General features: G+C 52.3%; 1 protein-coding gene across 1 annotated transcript in view; it reads right to left on the bottom strand.

Moving 5' to 3' along the window:
- PTPRF (protein tyrosine phosphatase receptor type F) overlaps window positions 1–15,050 on the bottom strand; it is a gene marked incomplete at its 5' end in the record, with an annotated part of 233,115 nt that overhangs the window by 25,120 nt on the left and 192,945 nt on the right. Inside the window, 5 exons of the mRNA XM_084290689.1 lie at window positions 2,016–2,131; window positions 5,293–5,447; window positions 8,208–8,420; window positions 10,851–10,941; window positions 11,642–11,895. Of these exons, the coding sequence (XP_084146815.1) occupies window positions 2,016–2,131; window positions 5,293–5,447; window positions 8,208–8,420; window positions 10,851–10,941; window positions 11,642–11,895 (829 nt within the window). The remainder of the gene's footprint in view (window positions 1–2,015; window positions 2,132–5,292; window positions 5,448–8,207; window positions 8,421–10,850; window positions 10,942–11,641; window positions 11,896–15,050) is intronic.

The following is a 15,050-nucleotide window of genomic DNA, read 5'->3' on the forward strand; positions in this document are numbered from 1 at the left end:
CTGCTGGGCTCGCAGGCTTTTGTGCCTCCTCGTTAACGAGTACAAGCCTGTCAGGGGCTGGAACAGTCATTTCTAGCCACACGACACCTGCTTCCACCCCACAGAGCCTCATTAGTGATGGGGGGGGACGTGGTGCTGTCACTGGGTGGGGAGCACCGGTTGGCAGCATCGCAGGGCACTGCTGCCTCCAGCAAACCGGGCTCTTGGGGTTGTTTTTATCTCTCCAGAGTGATCTGGAAAATTAAGAAATGAGCCGGTATCTCTGGCTTATTCTTAGGTACAGGTGGGAAAGGAAAATTTCCTGGATGTCCCCTCTCTCTGATGGCAGCTCTTGACCCTTCCTACAGCTCTAGCAAGGGAAGCCCTTGCTGCCAACACCCAAACTCTTTGTTGGAGGGGGAGCAGGTGCCTGACCTCTCACACTCCTCCACGCAATGTGAACCACAAGCACACAGCAAGGTGTCCCCCGTGTCCCTGGGCTGTGGGACACGTCACAGAGACCAATCCCCACGCACAGGCACCCTGGCCATTGACCAGGTGCCCTGTTCAACACCTTGCTCCTCCCAAGGAGCCGCGAGCTGTTGCTGACTGTGTGTGATCCCCACATCTCTTGCTGCTTGCCATCATCTGCCTGTTGAGATGTTCTCTCCCCGCTGCAGGTGCCTCCCTTGCTTCCTACAGTGTTTTCCTCCTGTGCTGGTCTGTTGTGGCCAATTAACGTGCCAGGTTGGCTGACAACTGCCAGGCTGTTGCTTCATCCTACCCACAAAAGCTGCCATCGGTCCTGCCTGGGAGACGTGATTCCTCTGGCAGCTGCTCTGGCACGGAGGGAGCTGTGCTGGTGAAACCCACGCCACCGCAGTCGGGGCCGAGCCAGACCGCTGTGAGCGGCAGGAGGAAAGGCTCCGCTTGCCCTCCCTCCCTCCCAGGGGCAGCATGTTTACACCAGGAAATGGCCCCTTCAAAACTCCCGTTAGACGAAAGCTCTTAGCTGAATGAGCAGCGGGAGGAAAAGGAAAGTAGGTTACAGACCAGGAGGAGCTGCAAGTTAGAAGAGCGCTGTGCCTCATTTATTGCTAACTGCTCCCTCCATCACAAAACCCAAGCCCTCCTCCACTTCATCTAGGACTCAGGCTCTCTGAAAGGCTCTGAATGAGTTGGGGTGAGCCCGCCTCTGATCGCTACAATGACAGGCACTGTGCTTTCAGTGCCATCAGAGACAGACAGACACAAAGCAGCAGCATGAGACCTTTCTGCGGTGGGAAGTACAGCTGCCTCTGCAGGCTGGCAAACAGCTACAGCCCGAGGCACCGGAGGCCAGCGCAGGGATGACTGGAGATGCTCTGCAGTGAACAGTCAGACTGAGAAAGCAACAGCTGTTACTGAGCCATCATCTGGACTGAGGCCACTGAAACCAGCAGTGCCCTTCACTGGGCAACAGCACTGCCCGGGGAGCAGCGGGGGCTGCAGGGAGCTCTTTGCCCTGAGCTGAGCAGAGCAGGAGTGTCAGCACACCGAACGTCCCAGGACACAGCTGCTGGGACACCCTTGCAGCATAAGAGCTCACCACCGCCCCGTCCCTCCCCTGTGGGCAGCACCACACCAGCAGCGCTCAGCGCTGAGCCCCAGCCTGGACCAAGCCAGCACAGCACCTGGGAGCAACGTGGGCACGGGTGGTTGCGAGCTCTCCCAGCACCGTACGGGGGCTCCTCCTGGCTCACGGTGACCACTTGGCCCTGGCTGTGTGTGAGCCTCGTGTAGGACCTGACACACAACAGACACGGGCTGTCCCCATCCAGGTTCCCAGTCCTGTGTGCCTGCAGTGACAGGGCTGGGGAGAAGGATTGGCAGGCAGAGTGGCTACCTGGATAACCCTGGGCTAAGCCCCATCTGTGCTCCTGTGCCCACGAAGGTGCAGAGTTGCTGAGGGAAAGATTGCGGCTCCCCCTCTGTCATGGTGACCTGGTGAAGGGGAACTGGGGCAGATGGGACACGAGGGGGTTTGCTGCTCCTACCTGGAGTCTGGTAGTTGAGTCGCCTCATCTCAACCGGGTCAGAGGAATGGGCCAGGAGTGAGTCCTTCAGGCCGATGGAGTGCTCATCCTTGGAAGAGGGGGAGTGTGCCCTTTTCCTGTAGACAGGGGATGGAGACAAGCAGGTGAGCTCTGGCAGAGCCTGGCACAAACCACCCTGGAAAGGAGTCTGGGTGCCCATGTCCCAGCTACCCAGCTCCATCCCAGCTGGGGCTCCAGGCAAGTTACATCTTCTGTGCCTCCCATTTCCCATCTCTGAACAGGACTCACTGTATTTCAGAGATGGCAGAGGTTTGATTAGTGAGACATTTGAAATGTGATATTCTGCATAACATTTACAAGAGAAAAAGCTGATAGATCCAAGATCTCTTTCCCTTGTACTCCCTCTAGGAACTATTTCCTGTAGTGGAAGGATATAATCCAATTTTTTTTTTCTCACGTATTAGACATATTTAAATATAGAACATTGTAATATAATAGTGTAAAGGCTCTTCAGGGTGTGTTTTATTGGGCCATTAATATACGTCTTGAATGGCTGAAGGCACCCAAGGCGTGTATTAATGGAACAATAAAATACACTGTTGTCTCTTCATGCTATATTTATGCCTAAAGCAATGCCACCACCTCGGGCTCTTGCTGGAATTCACAGGCAAGGCAGGGACAGATCCAATCAAGCAGCGGACAAGTGAATACTAAGGACAATCTAATACTGCAAACAGGCTTTCTAGCAATTCTCTCTGTCCCACTTCTTGCTCTGTGTTACAAGTACACTGGATGTTCCTGTGCAGTACAGAAGGGTATTGGACAGGGACACTCTTTTGAGCCTGTGCTGATCCTGGTGCTTTGCCAAGGTGCTGAGCATGCAGCAATAATACGCAGAGATTTTCTCTCCTGGCTACAGCCTGAAAATGGATTTTGCCTGATGGTGAACCCCTCTGCTGACTTGATGCTTTCTGCAAAAGAGGGAGCTGCACCACTGCTTGTCTACACAAACACTAGCACGTTTACCACCCTGTAAATCACAACAGCCAGTGTCTGCTTCCTCCGTCATTGTGAGGCATTTCAAAGCACCCCGAGGGCTGCCATGCTCTGCACACAGGCAGCTGCAGCTCTGGATGGTGGTGACCCTGAACCACCCATGATCAGAAATGCTCTAAACAGGCACAGGGCACCATCACTTCCCCTGCCCATGCTGGGCTGGCACTACTGGTAATAAATTAAGTAAAATTTCGTGCATAGATCATGAGTGAAACCTGCTCTGAAGCACAGACTGCGAGCAAGCTCCATCTGTAGCCCGTGGCTGCATCAGACACTGGGGTGGTTCAGTGGGGAGGACCAGCTTGTGAGTCTTACAATACTCGCAACACCTCAGAGGTGTCTCAACACCTCAGAAGCCTTCTAGCTGCCTGGACTGAGACAAAAGAGCCGACAGACTAAGAGCATTGATAGAAGGGAAGAAAAATACATGGCAAACAAATAAAGCGCTGTTCTTCCTCTCAGGAGCATAGCAGGATGTGCCATGTGCTACTGCGTGCCAGTCCCTGAGCCCTTGAGCAAGGTGGCCTAGCTTTGCTGGGGAATGGGCACGGCATATCATTAATGTTTGCCTCTCTCATTAGCCTAGTTGGGGCCACCGCTAAACAAACCTCCAGATCCCAAGCTAGCTACTGCTACTCAGGTTCTGTTTGTTCCCATTGTAGATCTGAAATTGTGAATATGCAGCAGAGATACCGCCGGGAGAAAAGCAGGAGGATAACAGAGCATCCTTCCGAGCACGCAGGTGGTGCTGGACACGGAGGTGCTGCTGCGTGGGCTAGGATGCAGCAGGGACACGAATGCTGAGGGTGAGCACAGAGGGCTGGGGCTGCTTCATGGTGCTCGACCCACACCAGGCTGGGTTAAAGCAGAGCTAAAACAAGGCGGGCACAGTATCTGTGGGGCCCAGGTACAGACTCCCTGGGCAGAGAAGGAGGGGGCCATTTTCCCACCGTAAAGATCAGCCAACACTTTGTTTCTTACAGTTGCCTGGTGTTTGCTTAAAGCTTCCTCATTACAGAATGCAAGAATGCACCTGCACTCTTGCTGCAACAGCTCTCAGTCTGAAGTGACTGAGAATACAAAGAAGCACCTATAACTGCTGCTGTTGTTGTTTCTGGATTTTTAATTTAATTGCAAAAACAATCTAGGAAGTCTTTACGCTGGAACCATCTCCCTGCATCAGCCTGTGAGGGGCTAACAATTACTGGGAGGCTGATGCCTTTGAGGAAACAAAATCTCTGTAAACCCCCAGTGTTGGCAAGCCCTGAGCTCCCAAAAACAAAGATGCCCCTTACCAGAGCCAGGCTTGATATTTAAACAGGGAAATAGATTTGAAATTTTAGCAAAACAAGAAGATAAAATGGATTCATACCTTTCTTGTTTACTAGATCCAGGGAAGAGCAGAAACAGAAGAAAGGAGATGATCACTGACACAGAAAGGCACTGACTGCACATGCACAGCAGAGCTCCATTTAATCAGACAACAAAAGCAGCTCCCTTCCCCAAGCTGCAGATACACATAAATAGTAAATAGAGAGTCCAGGAGGAGCAGAACCTTGGAGCTGAGCTGATAGACAATATGACCGAGTGTAATTGAACAGGCTACGCAGATACATGCAAATGCAACCTGCAAGGACTAACAATCGCCTCGCACCAGTTACAGCTCTGGCAGGATTGCTCTGCTACGTGTGAGCAGGAGGCTGCTTCAGCAGGGACGCAGCAGCCAGGACCCAGGGGCCTCAAGAGCAGCGCTCCTACTCCGATTTCAGCCTGTCACATCCACGCCCTGTTCTCACTAAGACCATGTCCCCCTGCAAAATTCGCAGCAGTGGGGGCACCTGCCAGAGATCTAGTGGGTAATTTCAGCAGGTAAGTGGTACTACAGATGTTCCTGGTACTGCAAATCCAAGCTGCGAGACGAGAGAGTGGTCAGACTGGCTTTAGGGACAAAGCTGCTGCTCTCCCCTGTCCCACTGCTCACAGATTTCCAAACTCCACAAGCAGCTCTGTGTCCTGGGGCTGGTATTAATTACCTTCTGCATAAAGATTCTGCAATCTTTATAAAGCAGTCTTTTTTTTTATAAAGGAGACCTTCCTCCTCCCTGCGACCACCAAGGACTGTCTACCAGGCACCCCCCATCTGAAGGCTGGAAGGAGTCTCGAAGGTGCCACCTCCTGTCGTGCCCATGCTGTAACTGCACCGCCCTGGACTGGAGCTCACCTTTTGAAGAGGAGTATAGCGATGACGATGATGATGATTAGTATCACAGCCAGGACAGGTCCCATCACCCACAGCATCTCTGGCTCGTCCTGCTGCTTGGCTGAAGCCACTTCCATCACAATCTCATCTGAGTAGGGGCTGGCTGCGTATCTCTTCTGAACAGCACCGGCAGGAGAGGGAGAGAACAGCAAGCATCCATTAGGCTAAAGCAGCAGCCACATCCCTGAAACAGAGGTTTCCCCTTGCCTCTGGCTAGCAGGGAATGGTGATGCTTCTCAAACCCCGGCAGCACACCGTACGATCCTCCCTCCCTCAGCATCAGCAGAGGTCACACTGCAGTAACAGCCTCTTCCTGGTGTGAAACATTCCCATGCCAGCAACTTTCTGGCCAGCAGACTTGGCCCCGAGGTGCCAAACTGGAGCAGCCCAGCTAAGAGCCACTTGCCAGCCCTGGATTTTCTTGGAGCCAAATCACAGGCTTTTGAATCCCAACCAATTGCACAGTGGGGCTGGCTGATGATTCCTAAGTGGTTCATAATACCTGCTGTGCTGATATCAACACATCTCTCCAGGACAGGGCTATATTAGGAAAACCCCTGCTGGGCTAGGCGGTTTTCTTCAAGGAACGAAATGACAGGAACATTTTCTTCCCGGTGTCTCTGCTCTGATAAACAGACCTTGGAAAGGGGCTCATGCTCACAGGCCCCTTTCCAGAGATTTCTGCATTCTGGCAGCCTGGTGATTTATAACCTGGAGGGACAGCTTGCTAGCCCCACCAGCAAGACAGGATTAGCAGAGACCCAACCCATTCCTGCAGAAAAATGACCCCGCACCTGGCTTGTTCTGTTGCTGTTGCTAAGGCTTACGTAGCTGTGGTGTCCCTTCACAGCTCAGCCTCGCTGGGTCAGAAGGGTTAAATGCTGCAAAAAGAAATCCTTTCCCCCTATTAGAGAGGGCCAGAGCTGCATCAGTTCAGTGCCTGTGGCTTCTGAGCAGCACCTGCTGCCCTGCATTAGGGACCTAGGAATGCTCTGCTCTTGCCATCGAAGGTTTTGGTCACAAAGAGGTGACCGTGGATCTATAAATCGCCTGCTTGAAGGTCGAAGTTTAGCCATGCGCTCCATGTCTGCGCCCATGTGAGGGGATGAAAGAGAAGAATCAAGCATGCTGGTGTCACACAAATGCACATCTCGGTCTCCTCTCAGAGGTGCCCTTGATCCCAGCCAGGCTGGCTTCACACACGTGTGCAGCACAGAAAATGTTCTTCCCTGTAACATCCTCCTGGCAGCAAGCACAGGTGCAGCATCGTAGCTGCTCTCCTCAGATTTATCAGTGCTCAGAGACAACACTGGCTTGCGGGGCCAAGGGAGAGGCTACTGCCTTCTCTGTGAAACGTCTCAGCCCTACCAGAGCCTGTTTCAATGACCCCGACATAGCTGATGGCTCCTGCTTCAGCTCTGTTCTTACATCAAATCTGCTTGGGACCACTACAACACACCAGCCTTTTTCTACCTGCCTGGTTCAACAGGGGCCAGCTACAGCTCTGAGCCTGGCAGAGACCAGAAGATGCCCCAGCAGAGGGCAGAAGGCCGGGGGCTTCTCTTTGTAGGGGCAGGGGGCTGCTTTGAAAGGAAGGCACGGTGGCTTTACCCATCGCTGCCCAGAAAGGCCAAGCTGCAGAAGGTAGGGGAACGGCTATGGGGATGCCGCTCTGTGCAGCCAGGTAATGTGCATCCATCCCAAAAGCTTTGTGCAGGAGGCCAAGATTCACATTTCTGCAGGCACACATTGGAAATGGCTCCTTTCAAGAGAAGTCCCAAGCCAAAGAGATCAGAGGGACTGTTATCTCAGTGGCATGTCCAGAGGCAGACTGTGAGGTGCAGGTGCCCCTGGTCTCACAGGTGGTGCTTCAACCCCTCACCCACCCCACCTCTGCTTTAAAAAATCCAACGCCACACTTGCCTGCTGACACTAGAGACACAGCAAGCAATTTCAGAGGAGCTGAGCGGGGGAGATGGTGCACAGCCCTGCAGAGAGTGTCTCATGCTTCAAATGAAAATGTGTGTGATGCAGCAGGGGATGCGGAAAGGTGGTAGGTAGGAGCAGAGCGTGAAAACCCTGCTTGCTGGTGGCTCACCAGAGGGCTGTGGCAGATCTCTGCTAGGGAGGAGATGATGTTAGTCTGGGATCATCTGGTTACAGTCATCTCTTCTTGACAGGGATTGCCTGGACAGCATACCCCAAGGCCTCTGCTTTACCTTATTGTTAATCTGTGACTCTCCTCCCCTCACCAGCATGCACATCTTGCCACAAGAACACGTGAGCTGGATGAGTAATGAAGAACTTGACCAGCCCTAATGAGCCATTACAAGCAAATGAGGCTGAGGAAGGAAGCTGCAGCTTGGAAGCCGACCAAAGGGCTCTGTACATCTCTATTATTCCCATTATTTACACACTAGCCACTGCCACCGCCACTCCTGCCCTCCCTGTTTACAGCTGGACACTGATGCAAGGTCTCAGCGCGCTGCTCCCTGCTTATTGCACCAGCTGCTCCCTTCCCCATCACATGCCCAGGCCCCACGAGCCTGGTGACACATTACTGACAGAGGCATGGCCCATTTCCCTCCAGCAAGGGGAGGCACGGGAGTGAGAATCTCCACACAGCAGGCACGTGTGCAGCTCACCCTGCTGCCAGCCCTGCGCTAGGAGGCAGGTTTGCTTTTCCAGCTGGGAGTGAGATTCTGGCTGGAGAAGGACCAGGGGCTCCAGGGGCTGTTTTCCCCAGGCATTTACTTGAACCAAAGCAGACTTAGGAACTCTCCCATGCCAACCACGTGTCAGGCTCCCACCCACACTGAGCCCCCTCAGCTCTGTTAGGAAAGGCTGTGCCTCCCTCCCCAGCAGGAAGCCCTTACCGTGTCTCCGTCCTCCAGCGAGGCCAGCACGAAGCAGCGGTAGCTCAGGTCCTGAGAGAGGGGCTTGTTGTAGAAACCTTTGTAGTTCTTCTCATCCCCCAGGGTGAAGGTCTCGGGCAGCACGTCCACTTGAGCAGCAATGTAAGGCTTCAGCCTGTCTGCCTGGCGGCGCTGGCGCCTGCTCTGAGTCCCCTGGCTGATGGCCTCCAGCAGCTGGGGACAAACAAGGTGCATCACTACTGCTTCGCCCAGCCTGGCACCGCCTGGCGCTGCTCCCTCACCAGCTGGAGGACTCAGCAGGGAGGAAGGGAAGGCAGGAAAAGACACTGGGTTTGATCTGGACATGGTACAAATAAACCAGAAGGAGGTGTGTGTGTGTGTTTAGGTGTTGCTGGGGCACCCACCTGCAGACCCTCACTGTGCACCTCTCGGTTCTGGGCGAGCCCTGAGCCCTGGGATGCTGACAGGGAGTGGCAGGACTGGGACAGCCCGGCTGCCACCCAGTCAGGGCATCCCAGTGGGCTGCAAGGGAACTGGGCCGTATTTTGTGGCCCAGCTATTGGTACGGACAGCAACTCACATTCTCTACGGCCACTGGACATGAATTACAGCTGACGCTGATGTAGAGGCAAGAAGTGACATTTGCTGTGTCTTTCCCTTCTGTCAGTGCTTCAATATTTCACCTGCTGCTGGGTTGCAGGCAGAACTTTGTGTAAATCACGGAGTGATAACAGATTTCATGGGATGTTCGGAATAAAAATGGCAAATTTCATAGTCTGCCACAAATTCATGAAAAAGGATATAAACACACAAAAATTCAATTACACTGCTAAAAAAGACTCTCAGATGTTTAAAGATGTTTTTCTAATGAGTAAAAATGAATACCAGGCTCGGAACAGAAATTCTAATTTAAAATGAAGAAAGAGGCATGAAATACATTTCACACACGAATGTATCAGTGCAGCATTGTCAGGGCAGCCAGGGAATGTCAGTGCTATGGTGGGGCTGGGGACAGTGACATGCACACAAAGCTGTGCTGCTGAGCTCACTCCCTCTGACATGAGAGCTCGGTAAGGCACTCCCTCCTCTTTCCTCTCATCAGTCCATCCTCGCCCTCTTACGAACAGTATGTTAGAGAAAGCACGGGGGAAGAGGCAGACAGGTAGCCTTTGCATGGTGGAGTTTGCTCCCCTCTTGTTTCTCGGCAGAAAGCACAGCTGTGTGCGTATGACACCATGGGGCTCCAGCTGTGCTTGAGGCTGCTGGATGTTGCTGCCACCTCTACACCTAACACACCAAAAGCCTGCACCAAAGGAGTGCTAGGCTTGCACAGTTCAGATCCTCAAAAATGAGAAAATGTCAGGACTAACATCACCTGTGCAAAACCAATTCAGCTGTCTGATGTATGGACACCATGTTATGATCCTTGACTACGTGGTCACAGACTGTCTTCTCTGTAACTTCCCTGCCTTGCTCAATACACAGGACAGACAGTGCTTAATCAAAGAGCAGCTATTCCATATTTTGCTTTCTTCTTTGCATTATGCAGCCTGAGGCCTTGTTTATTGCTTACTATTCAAACCCGGCTCAGACGACAAAATTAATAATTTCCTCGTGGGCTTTTCTATGGTGCTGATCACTGTAATATTACAAGTGCTTCACAAACATTAACGATCTTATCTTCCAAACACCCATGTGAGGTGAGATGAAAGCGATTATCCTCATTTTACAGATGGAGAACAGAGGCACAGAGACGTTAATGTAAAAAACGTCCACTGATTTTGAATGTCAAATTGAAAAGCTTGTTTTGTTTTTAAAGAAAACTCAGCATTTTTTACTTCACTGATTGTATCCAGTAGAGCTCCTATCGACTTTCTCTGCAGCTGGGGATGCTTAGGCTTTGCAACTAAGGCTCCAGCATCTCCAACTGAGCGCTCCAAAAAGAACCAAGACAGTGGCTGCTAATACAAAAGCTGTTTTAAATCATTTGCCCAGGTCTAAGTAAAACAATCAGAGATAGAAAACAGTTCTCTGGATAGCTTTTTAACTACCTAAAGCACAAAATCAAACCATCCTTTCTCATCCTAGTCTTCTCTTTCTTGTAACAAATTCCAGCTTCTGCAAAGAAATGATGCAGGAGGCCTACGGATGGTGGTTCTTCATCACACAGCTCTGCTTCACATGCAGAACAGATCCACCCGTATGTGGAATGAGCTGGGACACCATGGAAAAGGCTGTGCAATCATGTAATTAAAGATTAATGATAAGCAAGGGCTGACTTGCATCTTCTAACACTTTGTAATTTCTCAGTGCTTCAACCTTACAACTATTTTTTTTTCTTAATGGACCTGTGTGTGACTTCTGTGAAATTGTGTGTGTGATTTCTTGGAATTTTTCCTAATTGCTTTGTGTGGCTGGTGTGTGTGAGGAAGAAAGAGCCCACAAACCCCTTGCATGAGATTCTCCTGACACCCGCACATGCACCGTGCCATGAGGGTAGCAGGACTCCTGCACAGGTCAAGCTGCATCTTGGGGTGAACGTGCCTCTTGGGGTGCAACTGTGCTGCTCTCAGGAGGCCTGGGCAAAGCATGCCAGGCGCCCTGGGAGCCCCTTCCACTCCAGCAGCTGCTGCAGGCTCCTACCTGGTCCAGCTCCATCTCATCAGGTGTCCGCCAGCGAGCAGTCAGGCTGCTGGTGCTCTGATCCGCAGGCACGACCACGATGTAGTACCACCTGGGAAGGAAAGACAGCATAAGCACTGCACCCTAAATCATCTCTCTGGCAGGTCACACAGTAACACGTGCCATATCCCTCCCCGAGATGACCTGCTGCACTCCCTGCCCTCTAAGCAGTGGAAGGGCTCAGTGAGGAAGAGGCCAGCATTCCAGCTGCACCAGAGAAGAGAACACTCCTGTTAGTGCTCATTAGGTTAATGAAGATCTACAGACTGTGCTCCAGAGGGTGGTGTAGGAGCTGCGAGAAGGACATTTATATAATCGGATTGTAGCAAGAACCCTGGGGGAATTGTGCTTCAGCACAAGGATACCACAGTAACGAATAAGACTTCTACAGACTCGCTTTTTTAATCTCCTTGAGGCTTTAGGCATTATTTATTTAAAGGATATTATACAGTGTCAGAGAAAGTCCCTCCTGATCCTCAACTGTGTTTTTGCTGGTAGCATCTGGAGTATACCCACCAGGGCAAGGGCAAACTGTCAGAGAATTGTCTTAATTTTATTGCACATAAATATTTGCTCAGGAGGAGCCAGCAGTGTGATCCCACGGTACGGGCAGATGCCTGGCTCTGTATTGCAGCCTGCTCTGAAATTCCCTTCCAGGTTACAATCCCGGTCGGTTGGCAGAGCCTCGCCATGTGCTTTTCACTATCTCCAGCCCCCCCAGCCTGCCTTCTCCACCTGGGGACAGCACCTACCTAACGGGCACGGTGGTCTGGACTTTGGGAAGGCTGAGCGTGAATTTTCCCTCCTGGATGTACTTGTCTGTGGCGATGGGTTTGCTTTGCAGGACATCAGGCGCAGTGCGGATCGAGACGAGGTGCTGGAGCCCCCCAGCACTGCTCCCGCGGTTCATTAGCACGAAAGAATAGTCCGTGTCCGGCTGGAGGTCACTGATGAGTTTCTTCATCGAGTGGCCGTCCACCTCCACGCTCTGGCTGTTGTACAGAATCTGAAACGAGGAAGAGGACACGCTCATGCAGCCGACAGCCGCTGATGAAAACCCACGCTCAAAATAGCAGCGGCAGAGCCGACAGTTTGGCTCCGGGCCCTCCCTCAGGTGGTTCAGCTACCCTGCGCTTCGTAAACAGCCATAAATCTTGCCTTTAAGAAGAGCAGCCCCCAGCACAGGGCTGAGCCGCGCTCTCCACAGGGTGGTGAGGGGGCACCTGGGCAGAGCCCGGCGGTGCCACGGGCGCTGCTTTCAGCACCGGTTCGGGGAAGGGCTGCAGATGGCCGTGTTTTGCCCCTGTGTGGGTTTGAACGGGTCTTTTGTTCCTCGTCTCACAAGGCTACAGCACACAATATGCTTTCGGTGTGAAATCCCATCTGCTTTAAATCGGTGCCGCTCCCGTGCCTCCCAGCTGATGGAGCGCTTGGCGCAGAGCCTCCCCCTCCCAGCAAGGTGACCGGGGGGGTTACGTGCCTCGTGCCTCGCCGACGAGCTGACAAATCCTGTGCTGGGCTCGCAAATTGGTACCCGAAACAAATGGCGGCTCCGCAGGTGTGACACCCGTCACCATGACAACAGATGCTGGTGCCACGCAGGGGACCCGCGCTGCTTTTCGCTGCCGCACTTGCAGCAAGGGGCTTGGGGCAAGCAGAGCAGGGCCACCACTGGCCCAGGGCAGTGGGTGACCCACCCCATACGTAGCCCCCCAAAAGCCCAGGCTGCCAGCCCCTCAGCTGATGATGTTTTGTCCTCGTCCTGCTTCAGAGACACCTACCCCTGCCCAAGGCATGGCAGCTGTGGCACTCTCTGCCCTGGGAAGCTCCATCCTGCTCTTGCTAGAACAACCCCCATGCCCCAAAACCCCAGTGCTGGCTCTGCAAAGGCAGAAACTCAGAGAGAGCCCAGAGACAGAGACAAACGGCGTGTAGAGAACTGGGGGGAGCAGAGGTTGTGCCCCAGCAGCAACAAACCAGCTTCCTTCCACCGGGCAACCCTCCAGCGTGGCAGGGGAGCGCTGGATGCTTGACAGAGGTGCAGAGCCACGGTGTGCCAAAAACGGGCAAGGGCAGAGCTGGAGCATGTTAAACCACGGCAGCTATTACACGCCACAGGCAGAGACCACACAGCAAAACGTGCTCTCTCCAATGGGGGCCTTCAGAGAGAGAAGACAGCTCCATGGAAGAAAAATTACTTGAAGTCAAACAGATCTCTTGCCAGCTGAGCCTGCTGCTCAGGCTGATGCAGGCAGCAAGGGAGGGACTGAACTTTCCTTCCAAGTCACCTTTTTAGCAGGTGGCAGCAATCTGCAGAAAGCTGCTGGCTCCCTGGGACAAGGGCAGCTGATTAGCACTGCTCTAGTATTTAGTGCTGGGGCTGGGAGGAGGGGGGAGGCCCTGGAAAGCAAGCAGAGCACAGGGAGCAGGCTAGGCCTGGGATGTGCACCTCTGCTTCTGTAGTATCCAAACAGCTAGCCAGGACATGCTTCAGATCCTCTTCTGATCACTTTGCACAGAAATCGGGATAGAAAAGGAGCCCCATTTCTTGTGCTACTGGCTCCTGAGGGTGCTGCAAACTGAGAAGGGATTCCCAACGGAGCGGCACTGAGGAGCCAGAAATGGAGGGGAGAATCCCCTTGTTTGCTGATGTGCTTCAGTCTTCAGGGATGAACTGCAAAACCAAGTCCTAACTACTAAAATAATTAAGAGGTTTGCAGGGATAAAGCCCCTGCTAGATGCCCCACGTGCAGTAAAGGCTGTCAGGATGGCTGGAGGAGTTTGCTCTGCTCTGACTCCCTTTCAGGTATTTTCTCCTGGGCTTTACATCCCTTTGTCTAGAGACGTGTGTCAGATGGGTGCTAAAGCAAATGCAAAAAGGTAAAATGAAGAAACGTCTCTTGTAGCCCTGGGATATCAGGCAGTTATTTGGCAGGTTTCACCCTGCTCTGCCACACAAGTCAGCACAACCAAGACAAGAGTGGCAGACCTCATGTTACCTCAGCAGCTTTGCCGTCTGTCCCAGCACGACCCCTTGCAGCGATCCTGCTGCAGTGCAGGTCCAGATAGGCCAGACAAGAGCAGGTCCTAAGCTGTCCTGGGGAGCAGTGGGACCTCACCTTATGTGCTCCAACACAGACTTGAGCAAAACCAAAATTCCAACATTAGTAACTATGCCAGAATGATACAAAGTCCACGATGAGTTCTGTTGCCTCTCAGATGAGCAAATTCTCATTATGGAGCTTTCCCTAATAAAGGCATCACCAACTGCTTCTGCTTGTGCTCTAGGGAAGACACTTGCTCACCAACTGCCTGTGCATGAGGCATCTGCTGGGGACGCAGCTGTTCTCCTGGGGCAAGCAGAGGCCAAGAAGATGCTCGGGCACTTCAGTTCAGCGTTTCCCTGCTTGCTCTGCATTGGAACCAGCCAGGACACAGTCCCTGACTGAGCTCCAACACCAGATGATAATTTCCACTACCATGCACAGAAATTTGTGTCTACAGACAGTGAAATTAGCATTTGCAATGATTTCCTGAACCATTCTCTGCCCTCTCCTTTCTTCACCGTTGCAGTAGCAGTTCCACATTCCTTCACCTGCCATAACACATTGTCTTCTCAAATGTTATGCACCATTAGGTAAGGCCTCTACAGAAACCTTACAATAATGTAAGGGCTCACAAACAGTCATTCGCGTGCAGCTGAAGATGCCTGGGAGCTCAAGCAGGAACACTGTTTAGAGGTTGTATCATGGCCCACTGGTAACTACTTAAGTCAGCAGCAAATTTGGCCCAAGGGCTCTGAACTGCCAAACATCGCTGACTAGCCCATGGATTGCTGTAAAATGTCATTTGTGCTGCTCTTACTGAGAAGAGAGAATTTGCAAAGCCAGAAGCTAGGTGGGTCCAAATGTCACTGCTGAAGGTCTGCTGCTTCATTTCAAGGTAGCAAAGAATGTATTGAACTACAAGGTGAAAAGACATGTAGTGTGCAGTACTGCAGAAAAATAACTGCTTGATGGAGAAGCAGACAAAGTTGACTTTTTGGGGGGCAGGAGTACTTACTGCATTCCACGGGACGCAATGCCTGAAAGCACTGCCCAGGATTCTTGGGGTTTATTTCTGAACCTGCATCATAATCATTTGGAAAATGTGCTTCTCCCC

The sequence above is a fragment of the Netta rufina genome (assembly GCF_964035555.1).
Source record: "Netta rufina genome assembly, chromosome: 8".
NCBI lineage: Eukaryota > Metazoa > Chordata > Aves > Anseriformes > Anatidae > Netta > Netta rufina.